Genomic DNA, 22,616 nt, shown 5'->3' on the forward strand with positions numbered 1-22,616 from the left:
AGCTGGTCATTGTTGCATGTGCCTATAATCCGAGCACTAGGGAAACTTGGAACAGGAGGATTTGAGATCAACCTGGCCTCCATGGTGAGGTCATGCCTGCTTGGGTTACTACAGGGGGAGAATGTGACAAGTTCGATGTGGTACACATCTGAAAACCTCAGAATTTGGGAGGTGAAGGCAGGAGGGTCAGAAATTCAAGGTCATCCTCAGCCAAATAGCCAGTTAGAGGCCAGCCTGGACCACTGGAGAACCAGCCTCTAACAAACAAAAACAACAGGAACAAAGCAACAGCACCCCTCGAGAGAGCTGGTGCCCACACTTACGGCTGTTCTAGAGACCACGAATCTTACTTGGTACTTCGGAAGCTGCTCCTTAGTGTGCTGTAAAGATCCTCCAGAGCTGTGGAGAGAGCTGCCGCCGCCGCCGCCGCCGCCGCCGCCGCCGCCGCCGCCGCCGCCGCCGCCGACACTCCCGCGTTCTTGACAGCACCTGGCTGACATTTTAGCAGGGACATCCTCTGCTTTCTGGATTGAGAAAGGCACGCAAGTGTGTCAGGCTTTACCAACACTCTTTACCAAGTGGAAATCTGTCAAAACATTAGGATGTCTGAATTGCATTAAAAACAAAAGCTCTGTTTAATTCTTCTTTATGATGACGAAATCATTCCTGGGAGTCTGGGACAGCTGGGAAGCGGGGGAGATGTCTGCACAGATACAGACAAGATAGACAGAGATTGACGGAGACGGGAGATAGCTGATATACTATTTAAAGAGGACACTATGTCTAACTGTTAGTATTTACATTAAAAATTTACACTGTAAAGTCATAGACAAATACTATTCCCTGTTACAGATTTTAGGAGATTTTAGTATTATGTAGTCTTAACACATGGAACTGATGAGGAGAAAAATGACCACAGACTTATGAAATTTTACCAACTAAATGTTACTGAGAAAAGAAACCTATTAGCGCGGACGGGCGGGCTTACGTTTCTCATACTTCTTCTAGCACTCCTTTATAAGTGCAGGGAAGGAAACCACCCAGGATGAACTTGTGAAAAATGAAGCCTGAGCCCTGAAACAGGAGCTACTGTGAACCCCAGAGCATGTGACAGGAACGTGGTCTTTAAAGGTCAGAGGTACCGGAGGGCGATCTACTTTATACTCCCCGAAGTGCTCCCTGCTCATTTCTATGACAGTGACATAAAGATAAAGATGCCCTCGCCCGCCCCCAGAAGAGAACACTCCCTCCAGAGCAGCCTTCGTGAGAAATGACTTCTGCTGAGTCTCCTTGGCCTCCTCCTTCCCTTCTTCCATCGCCTTTGCTTGGGATCCCAGGAATGCAACGGCAGCTTATCTAATCTCAGTGTGACTGGTGGTCTAAGGCACATGCTGGCCATCATGTGCCGATTCAAACTCACGGCGTTTTGTGCTTATCAAGGGGATGAAGTTGGGCAGGGGCTGGTTCGGGAAAGGAGCGTAAAGAGAACATGAAAGGTGCTGGTCTCCAGCAGGCACTGCAGCAGCGAAAGAACCTGAGGTTGTGCAGGGTTAGTCCTGAGCATCCTGCATGCATGCCCTCAACATGCTCTTCAGCTCCAACTGCTACTTAAGACCTCTTTACCACAAACAGCCTCTCAGAGGGCTGACAGCTATGACAGGAAGTACCACCTCCGGACAGACTGCAGGAGGACCGGGCAATCAGCATGGCTGGAAACAGCAGCTGGTACAGGGCAGGTTACCAATTGGCTTCTCCTGCAGTCTTTGGCAAGCTACAAAAATGTTCCTGATCCTATGTTGCCATTTTTAATTACAAGAAAATGTCTAGGAAACCGAGAGAGATGATCAAGTTATCCCTGCTCAGGTATGCTGACTAACTCCAGTTCCCTGTGGAAATCATCTCCCCTCTTTGCCCTCATCAGCAGCTCAGGCTTCTGGTAGAAGCACTGGGTAGAGCCCTCTCCTGTCGAGTAAATAAAGGGATCAAGAGCTGGCTCACCTAAGCTCCCGGTCCCAATATGCCATGAAAGCTTATGTGAATCATCTGAGAGATTTCTCAGCTTTCTCCTCCACCCACCCACCAAGCCCAGCCACTGATATAAAGATTAGCAGTCTGGCAGAGCTCCTCCTCGTGCTGCGGAATCCACCCGGCTCAAAGCCTTCAACCAAACATTTCCTTCCTGCAAACCAAGATTCTTATCAAAAGCTGGAAAACAAGGGCCAGGGAGAAGGCTCAGCAAAGAAAAGCACTTGTCCCCGCAAGTCTCATGACTACATTTGATCCCCGGGACCCACCTACAGGTGGAAGAGGGGACCAACGCCACAGAGCTGTCCTCTGGCTCCCACGTGCCGGCAGCAGCCTGCACGCCCCCACAAAACCACTTCTAGGAACTAAAGCTGAAGAACGGCCCACTGGCCCTTGGGAGTCAAAGGCCTTGTTGTAACCGTTCTTTTAACCACAATCTACAGACTATCAGAATCTGGTCAGTGTGGGAAGCGGGTAATTAAAGAAAAGAGTGAGTATCGGTGGCTTTATTGAATCTGTAAGCATCTGAACAAATACTGAAGAGAATGGTCTACAGATTAGATGTATCCTGGCCGACAGCCAGAGATCAGGGAGGGCAAGGGTCTTCCCAAATGATTTTATCTTTCCTAGTCTGGATCAAACAGGTCAAGATTCTTTCTGTCTTCACCGGCCATTCCTCCCACCTCCAGTGCCCATCATCCCCCCGCCCCACACACACATACACAACAGGGAAATTAAGGAAAGGTTTCTTGGTTAGAAGGCGTAAGGTGACAGTGCACACGTGTACAGACAATGCACACACGTGCAGACGGTCCGCGTGCATATAGACAGTGCACACGCACACACTGAGGCCCTCCAATGAGGAGGCCTTTTCATTCATTTGAACATGTGTTACAAAACATCTTTCCTTTATTTTGGTTTTTGAAACACAGGCTTACTATGTAGCCCAGGCTAGCCCCAGATCACCATCTTCCTACCTCAGCCTATCTAGTGCTGGACTACAGGCACGAGCCACACTTGGTACCTTTGTCTATGAGAAAACCAGGACAGAATGACCTTCTCTTCTGGCAAATACTCTAGCGCTTCATGAATCTCAGCAATGTATTTTCTTACTGTGCTTACAAAGTCCTACTGATTACAAGCACCCGCAAATGCATCTTTCTGGGTGACAGGGTTGGCCTACCATAACTGCTTGTTAAGTTTCACCCATGTTCACAACACACGCTTGCCCGCTGGGGTGCAAGCTTTGCTTGTTCCTCCTGATCCTTGCTGGCCCGGTACAACACAGCTTGAAGGGAACACAGACTGGAAAGCCCACGGGCATTCCATACCTGAGCAGCTGCCTCTTCTGTCTTCTGAACAGCTCTGGAATCAAACATGACCTGTCTGCCTCTCCTCTCACAGTCCTGGTAAACTATCAGGCGAATGTCGCTCAGGTCCAGCTCCGAACATGACCAACTGTGGATTCAAAAGAGAAAGGAGTTAGGTCGTCCTCAGTGCTTGGTGCCATCACGAGCAAACACAATTTCCAGCCAATGGGCCTATGTGTCAGCGAAAGCGGCTGCGTGAATAGTACCGACCCTCAGGGGAGGCGAGACTGGTGTAAGGAGAAATCCCTGGAGAGAAGTTGCAAGGCACAGAAAAGGGGCTGTCAGATGCCTGGGTTCTGGGGAAAGCACCCAGGACTTAAGGGAGTTGTTTATGCTCCTACGGGCCCAGGAATGAGAAGCCAGCCATCCCTGCTCAGGCGGAACTAGCAGCAGTTACACAGCCTAAAGTTTGTGTACTTTCCCTGTATGTCTGGCTTGATGTAGAGGCTTTGAAACCAAATGCATTTGCTAACCATCATGATTAGCAATGAGGGAAACATGGTTTGTTCCTAAGCAAAAGGCATTAAGGAAAAAAAAATACAGTAGTAACAAATTCTATCAGAAAGCAGAAACTAGAGAAAGGAACAACTCACAAGAGTGCTCCCAGCACGCGGTTAGCAATCCATTCAACACGCGTGTAGTCTGTATGGTAGTCGAGGCGCTGTAGGTGCTAGGGAATCATCAAACTGACTTGAGTCCCTGTCCTCATGAAGTTCAAGGCTGACTGGGGGATATTAATAACCTAATAGTTACACAGAAATATACAACTACAAACTGAAGTTCAAGGAAGAAAACTAGAGGGTACGAGAGAGCCTCTGAGCCTGGTGTCCGCCTCAGCACTCGGGAGACACTAACAACATAGCAAGACCGTGTCTCCAAAAGGTGAGATTTAAGGAGTGAAGGGGACAGAGAAGTCACTGAGAACTTAAAGCGACATTTAAATGCAGACCTGAAGAACGAAGAGCTCACATGAATACCGCACAACACGCAAAAATGTAGCACAGGAAAGGGAGAGAGGAGAACCAGAGAGCTACTTCCCCAACCCCGTGGCTGTGTGTGGGTGGGAGTGAGCTGAAGCAGGCCCAGACAGGATGGGCTCTGAACACAAAGAGCAGCCAAGGAAAGCTGACATCGATAAGAGATCAGATAGCCGCTGCCCTAAGAAAATCCGGAGGTGGGAGTGGACGCCGGCCGGCCAGCACAGGGAGCCAAGACGCCAATGTCGCCTGCTGCAAGCTGTGACCACCAGCAGCGGCAGTGCGTCAGGCTTGAATCTAGAAGATTAAGGCAGAATCTAAAGGATGTGCCTGAGGCAGAAGGGGTGCCAACTGTTCCGGCAGACCCTGCTAGAGGACATGGGGAGGACAATGACGGGGTGGGTGACAACTGGGCAGGGGATAAAGGAGGGACAGATGGAAAATATCCGACTAGACTGGGTAAGTATGGTCAGACACAGCTGGAGTCAAGTCCAAGCGTCTTCACCTTACACTTGGCCACTGGAGTAATCGGTGTAGAACTGCCAACTTCACAAACCTGTTGTGTGGATTAAATAAAATACATAAACGGCTTCACAGTAGCCACACACACACACACACACACACACACACACACACACACACACACACACGAGCTCCAACACCCTAAGCTCACTCCCGAGAGTGAGAAGCCGGGTTGCCTTTGGTCCTTCCCGGTTGCAGGCAACGGTGGTTAATGCCAACCATGTTACTATGGGGGGCAGCAAGAGGGTTTGTTCTCCTAAACACCAGCTGCAAAACATAGAAACTTTTGTTCATCCCTTCCTTCACCGACATGTTTTCTAAGTTGTGCTTGGCATCCTTGCCCTCTGACGTGGAGCGCTGTGGCAAATTTACTTTGGAAACCATTTTTCCTCTGCCCTCAGTCCAGAGGAAGCCCATGTTTAAAGTCTGACCAATGAGACGTGCATGCCACATGACCCCAATGCCACGTGACCCCAAGCTGACAGATGGGAGCCACAGCTTACAGCCCAGCCGTCATGTGGCAAGGTATCATCATGTGGCATGGTGCTGTCTGCTTGGTCAGAACGCCTCGTTTCTCAACTCCACACCAACAAAAGTACAAAGCAAGTGGCCAAAAGATGAATTATTTCCCTGAAAAGTAACAATAGCAATAACGCAAAGGATTTGAAGTACAAAAACCACATCTCTTTAAAGTATATATGTGCTATAACCCAAACTAGGAAAATTCAAGGTCAGCCTGGGCTATAGAACAAGACTCCTTCTCAAAAATAAAACAAAATCACACCAAAATGAGTGATACACACACACACACACACACACACACACACACACACACACACACACACCATGTATTGTAACAAAACGATGACTAGTACCGTGCCCCCCTAACCCTGTAAAAAAAAGAAAAAGAAAGAAAAGATATGTTGTAGTCCTAACTCCTGCACCCACGAGTCAGACCTTGTTTAGAAATAAAGTGCTTGGAGATGAACAAGATGAGGTGCGATCCTGCTGAATTAGAATGGGTGCTAATCTCATGACGGGATCCTCTTAAGAATGGGATTTGGAAGCAGACAAGGAATGACACACAGGAATGTTGTGCTGCTGAAGACAGTCCAAACATCAAAAGGCAAATGGTGCCCTATCCAATAATTCCTGGGGGCATCGAGTGTGTCTCCTGCTGGAGTCACGTGCCAAATTAGGCAGTGAAGCCGATTTAGAACGTGCATAGACTTTAAATACTCAGTCAGAGAATGTTTGTTTCATTTTCTATGTAATGACACGCTGACTCTTGAGTTTTCAAGAGAGGGGTTGATGTGATCTGAGGTAGAGGTCTGCTCTTAGGCAGAGGAGAACATCCTCAGGGCAGAGGCAGCGCCATCAAGGACCTGCGGTTTCAAGGAGGAACACCTCACAAAGAACAGAATGGTCATTATGTATTTTGCCGCGCAGAATCCGCTATCCCACCCGCCCCCCAGACCAGGTCACTTCCCTGGGTTTATACCTCCCTTAAACTGTGATAATAGTAAGATGAGCAGTGGCGTAAGTATGCCCAGGTCAGAAGCCATGATCTACAGGGAAGTAAAAATACTCAAAGTAAACACACAGGAATAATTTAAAGGCAGTCTTGGGTTCCAATAATGTCAATATTTAAAGAATCTGTTATGATGGGGAACTTTAAATAAGACAAGAAAATGTTAAATAAGGCAAAACTGGGTAGGCATGATGGTACATACTCATAATGCCAACCCTCAGAAGACCGAGGCGGGAGGATCACCAGTTTCAGCCAGCCTGGGCAACACAGTGAGACCCTGCCTCAAAAACACCAGTAATAAGAGCAGAGAAACTTACAGCTACTCATCCATTTAACAGGCAATTCCTGTCTGCTCACTGTGTGCCAAGCAGTGTCCCAGGCACTGGGACAAAGTTGAATAGATTATGACCTCTGGTGCCATAAAGATTACTGTAAGTATCATAAGGACACAACCCCACAGCTCTTAAATGCCCTTCTTTGTTTACAACCCTCACAGTCCCTCCTCTCTTCAAAACCAGTTTCTAAATACAAACAGAAATCTCTCAAAAAGCTCATTGGAGGGCATGGTGGCACACACCAGTAATCCAAGGACTAGGAGCTATATAATGAGTCCGTCCCTCCCCCCCCTCCCTCCATCCTTCCCTCCCTCCCTCCCAATATGATGAATCAAACAAACAAAGACAGAAAGGAGACAAGAAGGACCATAATTTGAAGGATTAAATACAAACAAACAAAACAGACTAGGTATGGAGGAAAGGGAGAAACTATGTTGTGATAAAGATGAATCACAGTTCATCTCATCAGCAAGCTACTTGTTTCAAGAAAAAAACTACGTAGATGGTAGGTAGTATCAGACTGGGAAATCGTGTACTTTGGCTAGATTAATAATACACCCAAACAAACAGCTCACAGGAAAAGTCATCGTCAAATTAGTTGACTTTCCTTTCTTATGCTTTACTTAGTGAAAGAATGCCTTGGTTCACACTTTGTATAAAAACTTCCTCCACTGACTCGTTGGCCTGCAGTCAAGAGAAGCAGAGGGCCACAAAAACCACCATTCTCACACAATGCTAGCTAGAGACGCTTATTTGCAAAGTATTCTGTTAAATGGATCCGCCTGTTATTTTACCCAAAGATATTTACAAGCCGGTTGTAGTTTTCCCATTTAAGAACATAAGTTATGTATAAACTTTCCATCTGCTTATAAACATGAAGTGCGGGATGAAAGAACAAACATCACGCCGCAGCACGGCACAAGAACAGTAATGCCACTGAAATCTGACCGTGCACACCAGGATTTGCTCCACACACAGGCTGGGACACCTGATGACCCACGACAGATGCCGAAATCAACTAGCTGCAGTTCTTATATCAAAATACACTTAAATAACAAAGCCACACCCTGAGATGTTCGGAGATAAATGTCTAAATTCAGACATCAAATTCACAGCATGGATCTACAGGACACGTTAGAAGAGGCTTTGATGGTGATGCTCACTGCAGTAAACAGACATTTTTATACATTTGATTTATGTGCATGTCTACATAGCTATGGGTGCCCTTGGAGGCCAGAAGAAGGTGGCTGTGCATGGCACAATACAGGGGCTGGAATTCAAATCCTGGTTGTCTGCACAAACTTGAGTGCTCACAAGCACTGAGCCATCTCTCCCAGCTCAGCAGTTCCCACCCAGAACTCTGAACTAACTGTGGAAGTACTAACTCTACAGTACAGAGCTTTCCAAAACCTGGTGCCTTACACAACTTACAAGTCTGTCAGAAAGACGGACTAAGCTCCTGCGAGGCACGGCTCAAACACAGTCAATTCAGACACACAATCCCTTAACAGAACTCCTGGGAACCAGATGTTTCAAAATTCAGATTTTTTAAAAGGACTTTAGAAAGATGAATATAATACCTCCTCCAGAGTGGGGAGGCAATCAAACTCCTAAATCAGATTACAACAGTCCAAGAGATGAATATATCCTAAATACAAACATTTCATACAGCTTCACTATCAGTTCAGATCATCTGTAGGCTTTTCGGGGATTTTAAGATTTTAGAAACGTTAAGATAAAGGACTGCTGAACCATTTGATGGTTGTTCTACCGGAAGGAAGGACCAAAAGGATACATAAGCTTCCAGGTCACTACATTTTTCCAGAACATAAGTATCAGAGATGACAGTCAAAGGCTTATGCTACTGAGGTTGGCTGTAGCTCTAAACCCCAATCCTGAAATAGTGTCAATAAATGGCAGCAAAGGTCACAAACTAAAAACGCCTAAATCCCTGTGTAATCTGTGCACACAGCCACAAACATTACAGTATGTGTCAGTGCGGCTGGAAATTCGGGTACTAGAAAAAGATCAAGCGAAGACAATTTTCTCCCGTCTTTTTTGAGCTCAGGGTCCTATGAGGACATAGAGCTTACACTGCTTACAGATAGCTCAAAATGAATCACAAACCCAAGCGTAACAGGCCTGACCCTGTAGTTTAGCTGGGTGTGGTGGCTCCTGCCTGCGATCCCAGCACACAGGAAGCACCAGAGGGAGAGTCACTGTGTGTGAGGCGGCAGGGCGAAACATAGTAAGATCCAGGCCACACCAGGCTGAAGAGTGAGATCCTTGCCTCAAAAACAAGTAAAACAAAGCACACCTACAAGAGAGAATATAGATGACTTTAGGGCATGGATAACAGTTTTTACATACAACATCACAGACATGATCCGCAAAACAAATCACTGGCAAGACAAACGCACTAAATTTAAAACTTCTGTCAAGTGAATGAGAAGACAGGCTGGAGAAAAAAACATTTGCAAAAGATATATCTAATAAAGGATTGCTATCCAAAATAAAGATGCCTTAAAACTTGATAAGAAATCAAGCGTGAGAGGAACGTGGTGGCTCACGTCTTTCATCCCAGTGCTTGGGAGGAAGAAGCAGGCAGAGGTGTGAATTCGAAGTCAGTCTGGTTTGCATAGCGAGTTCTAGGCCAGCTATCACGACATAGAGAGGCTTTGACAAAGGAAAGGAAAGGAAAAAGGGAAGGAAAAAGGAAAGGAAAGGAAAGGAAAAAGGGAAGGAAAAAAGAAAGGAAAAAGGAAAGGAAAGGAAAGGAAAGGAAAGGAAAGGAAAGGAAAGGAAAGGAAAGGAAAGGAAAAAGAAAAGCACGAGGCTGGAGAGATTGCTCAGTGGTTAGAACTTGTTCTTGCAGAGAACCTGAGTTCAGTCCTCAGTACCCACAACCATCTCACAACCATCTACAACTCCAGTTCCCATGCACCAGGCATGCACACACGCAGACAAACGTTTATGCACACAAAATAAGATAAATAGAAAAAAACTTTAAAGTGTTTAAAAGAAAGCATGATTAAAAAGTAGACAAGAAGTTTGAATAGGTACTTCACAACAACAGGGATTCAGGTAGCTAGAAAAGATGGCCCACAAGTTCAAGACAGTCTTGAGAGCCTTAGCCTGGTCTACACAGTGAGTTCCAGGTCAGCCAGGGCAACAGGTAAAACACTGTCTCAAAAAACAAAACAAAGGGAAAACCTAGAAAAAAAATGCAAATAGGAACAACAGTAAGGTGTGAATGTATATTATCTACTAGCGTAGGCAAAATCTAGAACACACCCAGTCCAATGTCGGCTCTCATGCATTGCTGGACAGAGCCACTTTGGGAACCAGCCTAGCATCTCCTTACCAACTGGAGCACACCCTTCTCGTACGACTAGCACCTGAGCTTCTGCTATTTAACCCAATGAGATGAAACACACATGCAAAGCTCTGCCGACAGACGCTTACAGAAGCTTCACTGATAAACTTCAGACTCTTGGAAGCAACCGAGCTGTTCATTAGGTAAGAAAACAACTAACGATTTGGAACTAAAAAGAAATGAGCTATCAGGCCATGGACGGACATGGATTAACTTTCAATGGATGCTGAAAAGGTTGTCTGTTGTGTGATTCTAACCAAACGACGTTCTGGAAAAGATTGTTGCGGTTCGGAAGAGAAGATGGGACATACAGATAAAGCCGTTTTCTAGGGTGCTGAAACTATAAATCTCATCTGTCAAAACAAACAATATCTACCACGAAGAGCGAACCCAGATTTAAATGGAGACTCTGGGTGACAATGTGTCACTAGGCACAGCACCAACCACCATGTGAGGGAGGCTCTGGGTGTTGGAGACACGGGGTACGACAGGAACTCCCTACGTCCTCCTCAGTGTGGCCCTGGTAAAGGAGGTCACCACCAGAGCTGGCTGCTCACTGCTCAGCACCCTCCTGGCTTCTGTTAATAATGTAACAACAGGACAGGCTAAACCAGAGTCTGACTCACAACAGGAATGAGAACAGGAGAGCCAGGAAGTGGGGAGCAGTCCAGCAGGCACCCAAGCTCAGCACAGGAAACTGAGCAGAAATGCTTCAGCAGCTGCCCAATGGCTAACTTGCAGACTGCAGGATGAAGCAGCCCCGTTTTCTGTGCGGGATGCCAACACGTCACCCCGGACTGGATTACATACGGTGACTAACAAGTGTTGTTTTACCCAGCTATCACCAAGGCTTATCAAAACAAGACCCAGACAGAAGCTTCTGTCGGCTGTCCGCTTCTGTGAATCCTCTGTATCTGCTCTGCTCCGATTCCCACCTAGGAATGGATGTATCCTAGGATGAAAAGTTCTTGAAACTTGTGGCAGGAAATTACCACAGCGTTCCTTCAGTCAGTCTCGCATTACATCCCCAAATCAGAGCCATCCACCACTGGAAATTACCTACCAATCAGTCAAAGAAAACTCCTTATTGCAAATACAACATGCATGAAGGCCAGACCTTGTGACCCGTCTGAGAAAGAGTCACACCCAGCAGGACTGTAATACTCGTCATGAAACCAGCTGTCTGCTCTTGGGCTGCGGTTCCCACTTGTTTGCCTGTGTTCTCTTGTTTCTCTACCCACTTCATCCAGCCTTCCCAACAGACGCATTCCCCATTAAGTGGAATGGTTTCCACAGCTTCTGTGTGCAGAACACAGTAAGACACTCCCCACACCTGGAGCCTACGTGCATGCTTTCTTTTAATGGACTTTTCCAAAAGTCTTCAGAATTCTGCTGTTCACCACCTTAGTATTTCTGTCTTTAAATCTGTGACTCTTCTTGCATCCCCTACTGACTATCCTCGGTACCACAGTCCGCTTATCCCCGTGAATCAGCTTGCTAAAGGATACTAAGCTACTTCAGTTTATGGATCTTCCTTTTTAAATGGTCTTCATATACCGACTGGCCCCACCCATGTTGCTGATCATGGTGTGGTATGTTTTGGGGGCTGGGGTGGCCCACTCTCAGCACTGGCTCCATCTGAGTTCCCCCATCCTATATGGTACAGTTTCTTCTGAATTCAAACTTGCAGATCTGAAACTGCAGAGCACAATGGTTCTGAAGCGTTTATCTCGGTTCCTCTTCGCTCCAGCGACAAGGCGAGGCCAACTTCTCCTGTTTCTTATATACAGCTGGCAAATGTTCCCAAGACACCTCAGGAACAATTCTGTCTTATTCAATTTTTCAGAAAAATATGAAAAATCAAAAACCAGCAGTAGCTTTGCTACAATTACATTTTAAGAAAAGAGGTTGGAAACGATTATTTGAAAACTATACCACATACCCAGCATGCTGTAAATTTACCAGATTTCAATTGAGTTTTAAGAAGAAATTCTTTAGTGGCAAACCATTTAAGAGACAGAATTTTGTTGATATGGATTCTGAAAATCCATAAACCGTTTGTCCTTAGAGAAACAAAGGAATATGGAAGAGAAGATACAGAAGAGAGCTTCTACCTGTAGACCACAGTGAGACACCAAAATGCACCTTTCTCCACTGGGCGGATGCTACCTATGTATACCACGTGACCATTGTACTTACTGGATTTTCCCTTTTTCATATGATTGGAAAAACACAAGGAGGCAAAAATACGTAAAAAGCTGAAGCTTATCAAGATGCTCAAATAAGATCTGAAACTACTGACTTAAGGTGTACAGGAACAAGAACGGAGCTGGATGTCACTCGGACAGCCACATGACTTAAGCAAACAGAAACCAGTGAGCAGTTTGGGGCCAGGTTCCAACTGTGCAAGCTACTGTCAATAATTTATAAGCACTCTTGGGGCTAGCCAGGGCTTGAAAATGAATTCTGGAAACCAGTGCAATATTGTAAGTAACATACACACACAATTTGTCTGTGTGGCTCTCAAGCATAACACACACACACACACACACACACACACACACACACACACACACCATGGCACCCATCACCTATCTGGAAGTCAGAGGACAATTTCTGGGAGTCAGGGCTCCTCTTACACTGTGTGACTGCTACAGAATTCTCGGAAGCACCTTCATCTGCTGAGCCATCTTACCAGTCCACACAGACATTTTTAAGATTGTAGGAAGGAAAAGAGCGGATGAGGCAACTGGTCTGACCTGAAATGAATTCCTACGAATTTCAAACACCTTCCCAGAGGGTCAAAACACTTGTATTCTGGAAGCTGGCCAAACTGCCCCTGGAAGAAACAAACCTGGCCACTGAGCCACCAAGTTCCCCTGACCACTGAGACAGCCAAGAAGACAGAAGATAGCTCGTTTGTGCTCACTGTGGATGTCAGGGCCAACAAGTGCTCAAAGGACTGCAGCAGCTCAGCACTGATGGGATCAACATCAGATCAGTGGATGGAGAGAAGACAAGGGTTCAACTGGCTCCTGACTACGATGGTCCTCCAGGTACTGCCAACCAAACTGGGACCAACAGAGTCCAGCTAGACAGTTCTAAAGACACGTTTCTACCATAAAAAGTCTTCTCTGCACAAGACTCAGCTACAAAAGACAAGTCTTTAAACCTTCTGGCACAAGGAATGAAATTCTGAGATAAAAATCAAGGGGGGAAGTGGGCTGCAAAGTGTTCTATTATGTGTAAAGTCGTGCCTAGGTGAAAACTACCAAAAGCAAGCGTACCAAAACAGAAAATTTATTTTAAGTTTGAGAAGCAACAGAGAAGAAACACCGGCTCACACAAAGCTTTTTTTTTTTTAAAACACATTTTAAAGAAAGAAATTGTCACTAACCAAGTTATTTTATGTGGACAGCCTCCCCAAGTAAGAACTGGGGGATTTGGAATTCTAGAAGGACAAAGAAACAGAAGACAGAAGGTGTTGATGCTGCAGCTCAGAACCCCCGAGAAGACTTTTTCAAACAGTCTGGGGCTACCCCACAGCTTAGCAAGAGTGGGGCTCAGAAAGCCAGTCCGGCCCGTGGCTACAGCTTCGGCTTTGGAAGCTTAGCTCCAACTCCTCCCCCCACCGCTCGACTCTTTCTTGGTAAAATGCAGACAAGAACGCACGCACACAAGAAGTGACATCCTCAGAGACGTCCCACTTCATTCTGCAAACAGATCCCTTCTGTTGGGCAGAGAGCACGTGAGCCACACTTGTGAAATGACCGCTCCTACTCTCCAGCGAGCTTGTGTCTGGTAGTAGGCTACTTAGCCATTTTATTAAGTCATACTAAGACAAAGATTTCTACAAGACAGAAACTATATTCTAGATGGGTGTGGCAGTTAACCCTAGTTAAACCTGGCCTGGGCCATCCAGGAAGACCTGTCTCAAACATGTATCTGGATTTCTTTTAGCTAAACCAATAAATATATCAGTTTATACGGGATAAGCAGTTTGTGAAAGCTGATGATTTGAGAAATGTTACTTTTTGTCAAGATTCTACTGTTTTATTTTTATGTGGGCCTATTTTTATGTATGTGCACCATGCTCATACAGTGTCCTGAAGAATTGTGAAGAGGGTACTGGGTTCTCTGGAACTGGAGTTAAGAGCCCTCTGTGAGGACTATGTGGGTGCTGGGAACCAAACCCGTATCCTCTGTGAGAGCAGTCCATGCTGTTAGCCACCTAGCCATCACTGCAACCCAGGGCATTCTCAAGTAAAATTCCTAAGTCCATTTAGAAACTTACTTTTTACATTAATCACAAGAACTGGAGTTTCACCTTCGGCTTTCAACCTATGATTCTAGGATAAAATGCAATTTTCACAGAGTTTCTATTTCACTTTTCTTCCTTTTGTCTTTCTGGATACACAGTAATTAAGTTCTCCTACTAGGGAAATTAATTCTTCTGAAGTAGCTAAAGGGGCTGGAGAGAGGGCTCAAACGGTTAAGAGCACTGGTTGCTCTTCCAAAGGACTGGAACTTAATTGCCAACACCCACACGGTTTCTCACAATCATCTGTAACTCCAGTTCCAGAGGATCTGATGTCCTCCTCTGGCCTCCACAGGCACCAGGCGTGTAAGTGGTACACAGACATACAGGCAGGTAAAACACCCATACATGTAACTAAATAAATCTAAACAAACAAACAAACAAACAAAAAGGTACATGAAGTAACCAGGAAGACTATAAGTAAAGCAGGTCCAACTGTGTTCCTCATGACTTCACTACTAAAGTGAGTTGGTCATGACACACCCTTCTCATGAAAGTCTTTAGTCAGAGTACCCTGCCTCAGCATCCTGCGCCTCAGTACCCTGCCTCAGCAGTGACCACCAAGCAGAAGAACTCCAGTCCTAGCTCTGTCCTCTGCACGCTCGGGTACTCCTAGCTTTAACTCTGACCTTCTAAGTGCAAGCAGTGTGGTTCAAGATTCCAGATGAGGCCACAACTACACGTTAGCTACAGAAGAGGAAGGCAAGATGGTAACGGAGTACCTGAGCCTACGTCTCTTCTACAAAAGGACTTGTTTCTGCAAACTACCGATAACCCTATTTCTCTTATGCAAAGCATTTTTGAAAACAATTCATATTTCAAATAAAACTTCTTAGAGTCCGGCTGAAGCCAGTATTTCCCGGACTGCAAGAGAACTAAGCTTCAAACCTGTGGTTGAGCCCTGCAGCTTCTGCTCCCCTTCCTCCTCTGGCACATTTTGGAATCTTTGCGCACACGAGTGTCTTGAAAACCCTCCCGGCACCAGAAGTGGCATCCGTCGCACATCTGGCCGACTCTTGTTGGCCTGCTGGCCGGTTTGTAGCTTTTGCTGTGCCACCACACATCTCCTGAGAGGCATAGACGCTCGTCAGTTGCTCCTGACCACCAGCGTGGACGAGATCACTCTTGAAGGTCCGCTGCTGTCTGAGGGATATTCCACAGTGACCAGCAACAGCTCCAGCGTAAAGATCATTTCACCTCTGCACAGCATGTGAGACAAGCTACTACTGACTTCCTCCTTTAGAAGCTTAGAAAAAAAAAAAGGTTCATTCATCATACATGAGGCCCGGGATGACTTCCGGAAGCAGGTGTATCCACTACGTTATAAAACGTGCTCTCAGTAAACCTATAATAAAGCAGCCGAGCACAAATCTCTCCCTACTTTTCCTGAGCCTGGAGTCAGCAAACTCAACAGGTCCTGTAGCTTGCTCTGACTCACACCATCTGCAGCCCCAGCTGAATTTATACAGCCCTCCCTCTAAGAGTCACGAGACCAGCTCGCGTGGCTCTGGGCAAACCTTCAGCTGCAAGGTTGCTCTGACATTGGCCACACCACTCTCTTAATGGTTCTCACGTGAGGAAGAGTCAGCTGACACTCCCTACTCCACAACCTTGTGAAACTACCCACAGCCAGTGAGGGATGGCTACCCACAAGAGCCAAAATGGAGATCTTCAGATGCGTAGTCATGAGTGGGACAGGAAGCGGAGCAGGGCATGTTCCTGCCATCATATGAGTGGGGGTGGGGGAGAATAATGAGAGACCACTAACACCAGAAAGCCTCCTCACTCTTGCACTGAGTTCCTGGGCATATTCAAGCGGAGAAAGCCCCAGTCACCAGAACAGGAGAACAGTTCTGGCTTCTGACATCAACATGGCTTACCTGGTTATGAGAATGTTGTGAGATAAATTTGAGTCTGTGGAGAAAAGGTGTTCCTTTCAGAATAAAAACCACATGGCCTCAAAACACAGGCCAAGTCTAGAAAACAAGTATACAAATGACAGCAATTCCTTTTTCCTGGAATTTGGCTGAAGAAAATACTACTGGGTCCATCCCCAAAGTCTAGGGAACCCTTTGTTGGTTCTGTGGTCTTAGTCTTAAGTATATCTTTTTGCTGTTGTTGTTGTTTTGTTTTTTGTTGTTTGTTTGTGTTTCGGACAGGGTTTCTCAGCCGGAGCTCTCCCGGAACTAGCTCTTGTAGACCAGGCTGGCCTTGAACTCACAAAGATCTGCCTGCCTCTGCCTTCGGAGTAAGGGGATTAAAGGCGAGTACCTGCCATTGCCTGGCTTAAATGTTTCTTTAGACGAGTGGTTACATTTCACTCCACTAATGGAAAATTAATGCTAGGCATCAGCCTCAGTGGCCTTCACTTTACAGGCTGTTCCTGAGACAGGAAGCCCTCCTAAAATGAACAAAAAAAAAAAAAGAGAGAGAGAGAGATTCCCCCAAGTGATCAAGATTACAACACACCTATGACAGTGAATCTTTGTGGCGATTGCCACACCGATGGTATCAAGATAGGCCCAGTTTTCCAGGAAGGGGCTTACAGCTTTCCTACAGGGCACAATCTGGTCATGGGTTCTCCCTTCCTTTAAACCGTCTAAAATGACTTTTAACAGAGAATAGCCAAATATTATTAAAATCGTTCCAGTATAAAAGACAGAACAGTTTTGGCGGTTGGGGTGGGGGGAACAGCCTACTACGGACCAATTCTGCATCTCCCAGCCACGTGATATTTAGACTAAACTTATTGGGGAGATGAAAAGACAGTCTTACCGCCCCCCCCCCCAAAAAAAAGGCTTGCAACTTCAATCTCACAGCTGGTGATGGTGGCACACACCTTTTTAATTCCAGCACTCAGGAGAGCTCTGAGTTCAAGGCTAGCTTAGTCTACAGGTCTTGGTTTCAGGACAGTCGGGGTTACAAAACACACACACACACAACGCACACACTTCAATCTCTACCAGATATTTAACTAGAATCTAAGATCATAAAACATTTTAAAAACGAGTATTAAGCTAGAACGCAGAGGCTTTATACATGCTAAGCAACGATTCCACCAGAGCTATAAACCCCCAGTGCTGCCACAGCCATGAAATATCTCTCAACATCTATTAGACCCATAACTTAGAAGTTTAGCCACAAAAGTAGTATTCTCAAAGTAATTCGAGATAATAAAATACTTATATTTTACCCCTTACCCAAGGAGTATATATAATAATGTAAAACAACAGATGAAAAATAAGATATTCTAGCCTAGTGGTGCATGCCTTTAATCTCAGCACTCAAGGAGGCAGAGGCAAGCGGATCTCTGTGAGTTCAAGGCCAGCCTGGTCTACAAGAGCTAATTCCAGGATAGGCTCCAAAGCTACTGAGAAACCCTGTCTTGAAAATAAATAAATAAATAAATAAATAAATAAAATAAAACGATTTAAAAAAAAAAAAGTGCTCCCAAGTGACAGGCGGATGAAATAAGATCTGCTGCATTTGGATGGGATTCCCTTAAAGAGAAACTAACCACACACCTGAGAATCACTTCCTTAAGAAGAAACTGCACCCTCCCCTCAGGAGTCTTCCTGATGAACCAGGCCTTTGTTCTGAGTTCTTCTACAAAAATGTTAAGCACACTTTTAATGACTAATGCATGCTTATTTTCCTAGAATACCTGCGTTTCAGGATGCTAAATAGACTATAAACTCTTAGCATAGAAAAACTAGGTCTTGTTATTCTTTGAATCACAGAGAGATTTTACATCTGGTGGATGCCCACTAGATGCTTCTGATTGGCTTAGTAAGCACTCCATATTTGCATTAAAGCTCTCACACAGTGAACCTGCAGAGAAACAGTCTGATGTCCAGCCCGGGAGATGGGGGCTTCAATGCTATAATATAATGTACACCCTCCCCCTACTGCAGCCAAGTTCCGGCAGAGACTTCAGGGTCCTGTCAAGCCAGACAACACGATTCACATCATGTATTACGAGAAAGAACACAACACCAAAACTTGCAAAAATGTGAAAGTGACATTTCCTTTCATCTTTAATTCTGTAGTTCAAAATCTAATAAGAATATAAAATAAATAAAACACAAAACCACATTATTGTACTTAAATTGGAAGTCTCTTTTCTACCCCTTACATTTAAATAGGAGTTTGAGTTCCTGCAGTAAAGGAAAAACAGCTGTATCACCACCACCATGTTTCTGAGACACGAGAGCGCTACCAGGGTAGACAGAGAGAAGAGAAGGTACACTTACATCTTCTGGGCCCTATGCTGTTTTTAAAATCCCACCTAGGCAGGCACGACAGTGCTGGGAAGCCTATTCTGAAATACTAGAAACACACATAATTATCTCCAACGTGATTTGTAGTCCTAGTCACAGTGGACTTCTATACTTTCTCCCACAAAGTGTGTCCACACATTATGGAAAACAAAGTCACCTAAGGCTCCACTTGAGGAAATGATCTTCAGTCACTGAACAGACCCCCCAGGCCATCGGCCGCTCAGTTCCGTGTCTAGAGACTCTGCTGACACCGCTGGCTCGGCCACAGCCCAGCAAACATCTGGAGATGTTAAGAGCCAGGTGCGATGAAGCTGGAGAGGAATGGACTACTGGTTCAAGTGTCTGGTAGTGGGGCTGAAACCAGGACCTCACAAATGCTACATCTGTGCTCTACCCCTGAACACAGTCAGTCCCGGGCTCTCAACTGTTTAAGCAGCTGTTGTGCGGTTTCCATTCACAAATCCTAGGCGCTGAAACTACTACAGAACAGCAAGTTTGTATCAATGAACAGCAAGGAATATTGCTACTACCCAGATAGCAAATGTACTTAATGTGCTTGCCCAGCACTCTGCCACAACACGGCTTCCTGTTATGCAGACTCCTCTCGAAACCACTCAGCACACTGCTGCAGGACCACCTCCGCTCCAAGACAGGACAGCAGAGGGAAGGGGGTCTCCCTGTCACCTGCAGAGTTAGGAGAATGAAGGACAGGAAGGTTGCATTTTGTATCTCATTTTTACACTGCACAAGTAGAGGTGGAGGAAGGAGGAACTGAATGAAGGAGGGAGAGAGAAAGGGAGGGAGGAAGGGAGAGGGACTGACCCAAAGCTTACAGCGCATCAGTGGCAGGGCCATGGCTTCAAATGCTGGCCCCCTTCCTTTTGGGCGAGCACTGGGTCAATCATGTGCACCCTGACGCCGTTCTGTCAAGAGGTATCCACCCGGATGTGGCCATCTGTACACACCAGATATCACCACACTGAGTCAAATTCTTTTCCTACCATCTTGAACCCTTGGTCACTTAGGCTGCTTGGATTCTAATTTAGCACTGAGGGCAAGTCATATGCTCTGTGGGTGACTAAGTCTCTTGCCAGACACCTGGCCATGAACCCTGCCCTGCTCCCATGTAAACATTCCCTGTGCAGGAGCCAAGCAGACCACAGAATGCCAGCAGGGCTGCTGCTGGACATGGCCAGCCTGGCATTCAGGGGGTGGCTGGGGTGCAGGCTCCACTGGTCTCTCCCTCCACCCCACTGCAAACCAAGTTAGCTTAAATGTACACTAGAAGCCAACCGGCTTTACAGCTTCCACTTCAGACAGGTATACTCACGATGTTTTCCCTAGTTCTAAGCACACCTATAATAAACTCGTGCACAGCACTATCAAGCCTGGGGTCATTCCCTGTCATGATTTTCTAAGTTACATGGGAAAAAAAAAATGCAATGATCTATGGTTCCTAAAGCTGCGCTTGATGTATGTGCCTGGGACTCTAGCATTCTGAGAGCTAAGGAAGAAGACTGAGTTCTAGTCCAGACTGAGCTACGTAATGAGTTCAGATCAGTTTGGGGTACTACACAGTGAACTCCAGGACAGCCTGGGCTACACAGCTACCTACGAAGACCCAGTCTTAAAGAGCACACAGAAAGGGTGCTGTGTTGTTCCTCCCTAGGATCTAGGTTACTTTCTACGCCCCCCCCCCCCGCCGCCGCCCCGTCTCCACACTCCAAAGAGCAGCCATCAAAGGCACTCAACAACTAAAGGACGAGCGTGCCTTCATAGAAACTCTCTTCTTTAAAACACTGAGTATGAAGAGCAAGACTCAAAGTGGCGTGCACACTTTGATACTGCATGTATTCTCCAAACAAGAAGTAAATATCAGAACATCTTAGATGAGCCAGACTGGTGCTACTTTTCCTCTTCTTTACTTATTCTCTATATCTCCAATAATATGTGGTTATTATTTACAAATAGACAAAACGACTTTAAAAAAATTTTTTCCCAGCCGGGCGGTGGTGGCGCACGCCTTTAATCCCAGCGCTCGGGAGGCAGAGGCAGGCGGATCTCTGTGAGTTCGAGACCAGCCTGGTCTACAGGAGCTAGTTCCAGGACAGGCTCCAAAACCACAGAGAAACCCTGTCTCGAAAAAACAAAAAAAAAAAAAAAAAAAAAAAAAAAAATTCCCATTAATGATCCCTTGATTTCTTGCTTTTATAGGTCTTACTGCACGGGGATGAACCAGAGCCAATGCAATCGCATAGACAGCTAAGCAGACAAACCATAAGCAAACATTTAAACAGCACTTGCCCTGTCAATGGCACAGTTGTGTCCACACTGTTTTTTTCCCCATGATAACTGCTGCCATTAATATTTATTTAAGTCAGCCAACGGTGTAGCGACGCAGCTAAAAACAAAACTCCAGAATTCCTTTCATTTGGAGGCTTTAATGCTAAGCAGCAATGCAACACACGCAGGGGGGAAAACTGTTGAATTATAATTACCAATCGTGTGCGCCTGCAGGTGTGGGGAGTAATGTGTGTGAAGGTCAAAGGACAACTTTCTCTTCCTTCCGCCATGTGGGCTCCAGGGATCACACTCAGGTCCACGGGCTTAGTGACAAGGACCTTTACCCTCTGAGCCATCTCCCTGTCCTGGGAAATTGTTAAACTCTCACATAACTTTAAAAAGACAGCCAGCTATTCAAGGTTCTCTGAGGAAGTACCTGCCTGCTGGCAGCAGAGAAGCCAGGAGAAGGCTGCAGGTTCCCGGCCTAACACATGAAGGAGCAGCCCGGGGAAGAGCTGCCTTAAAGCTCTGCTCATTCTCATGCTTTATTACAAAAGAGGCACCAAGTGAGGGCTGTGAAGAGGCTGTCCCAAGAGCGCAGTGTCACTGTACCCAAGAGGTACTGTCTGGGAAAAATAACCAGCCCTCTCTGCAAGCATTAAGATAGACTTTCAAGGGGTTCTGTTTTCTTTTCTTTTTTTTTTTTTTTTTTTTTTTTTCCCTTTAAGGTCCAGCATCAGAGACTTCAAGCTACAGACTCTCTTCCTTATATATGATTTTGCAACCTATTCCTCTGTTTGGGTAAAATTAACAGCCATACACTTATTTTGAGTTTATATACAGTTAGGCTAAAGAGAGAGCTTTCTGGTTAAAAAGTCCTGTTCTTGCCGGTGGTGGTGGCGCATACCTTTAATCCCAGCACTAGAAAGGCAGAAGGCAGGTGGATATATGTGAGTTCGAGGCTAGGCTGGTCTAAAGAGCAAGTTCCGGGACAAGCCCCAAAGCTACAGAGAAAACCTGTCTCGAAAAAACAAACCAAAGAAAACAAAACAAAAAACAACACAAACAAAAACTCCACTTGTTCTTGCAGAGGCCCTACCCACATGGCGGCTCACAACCAGTGTCGGGATTCGGTGCCCTCTTTCTGCCCAGGCACACAAGTGGTGCACAGACATACATTTGAACAAAGCAGTCATACACATAAGGTACATAGATAAAGACTACAGACCATGAGAAAACATTAGCAACAAAGATCACAGAACTTTTAAAGTTTAACTCTGACGACTGCAGGCCGCCGCCAGCACTTGGACCTCGGCAAAGGCATCGATAGTCCAGGCAGTCCTGTTTAGAAAGCTGGAAGCTAAGCTATTGCTGGGTTGAGGCCATTCTGTCCGGAATCATTCCCAGGTCTCTCGTTCCCTGAAAACCACGTGAGCAGGGCACACGGTTGCAAGAACACGGCATTCTGGAGAGCAGCTGCAGAAATATAGTCCAGGTTGGCCTCCAATGTCCTTTAGCCAAGGATGACTCGATTTCTGGTCCTTATGCCTCCACCTCCCAAGTGTTCAGAGTCCAGGTATGTGGCATCATGGTCAGTGC

The 22,616-nt window shown here is 45.9% G+C and overlaps 1 protein-coding gene across 7 annotated transcripts in view; it reads right to left on the reverse strand.

The window, feature by feature from the left end:
• The window catches only part of Fnip2 (folliculin interacting protein 2), an 86,006-nt gene that overhangs the window by 42,034 nt on the left and 21,356 nt on the right, over positions 1–22,616 (reverse strand). For 3 of the 7 annotated variants that reach the window (XM_050158731.1, XM_050158733.1, XM_050158728.1), the window contains exons 2-3: positions 3,357–3,483; positions 351–524 (exon numbers count right to left, since the gene is read on the reverse strand). In XM_050158731.1, coding sequence (XP_050014688.1) covers positions 351–524; positions 3,357–3,483 — 301 coding nt within the window. Of the gene's footprint in view, positions 1–350; positions 525–3,356; positions 3,484–15,342; positions 15,849–22,616 lie in introns of those variants that run through there. The other 4 variants (XM_050158730.1, XM_050158729.1, XM_050158735.1 and 1 more) reach the window with 4 other exon arrangements.

This window comes from Alexandromys fortis, unplaced genomic scaffold (genome assembly GCF_014885135.2).
Source record: "Alexandromys fortis isolate MF-2015 unplaced genomic scaffold, M_Fortis_MF-2015_v1.1 scaffold_102, whole genome shotgun sequence".
Classification (NCBI taxonomy): Eukaryota; Metazoa; Chordata; class Mammalia; order Rodentia; family Cricetidae; genus Alexandromys; species Alexandromys fortis.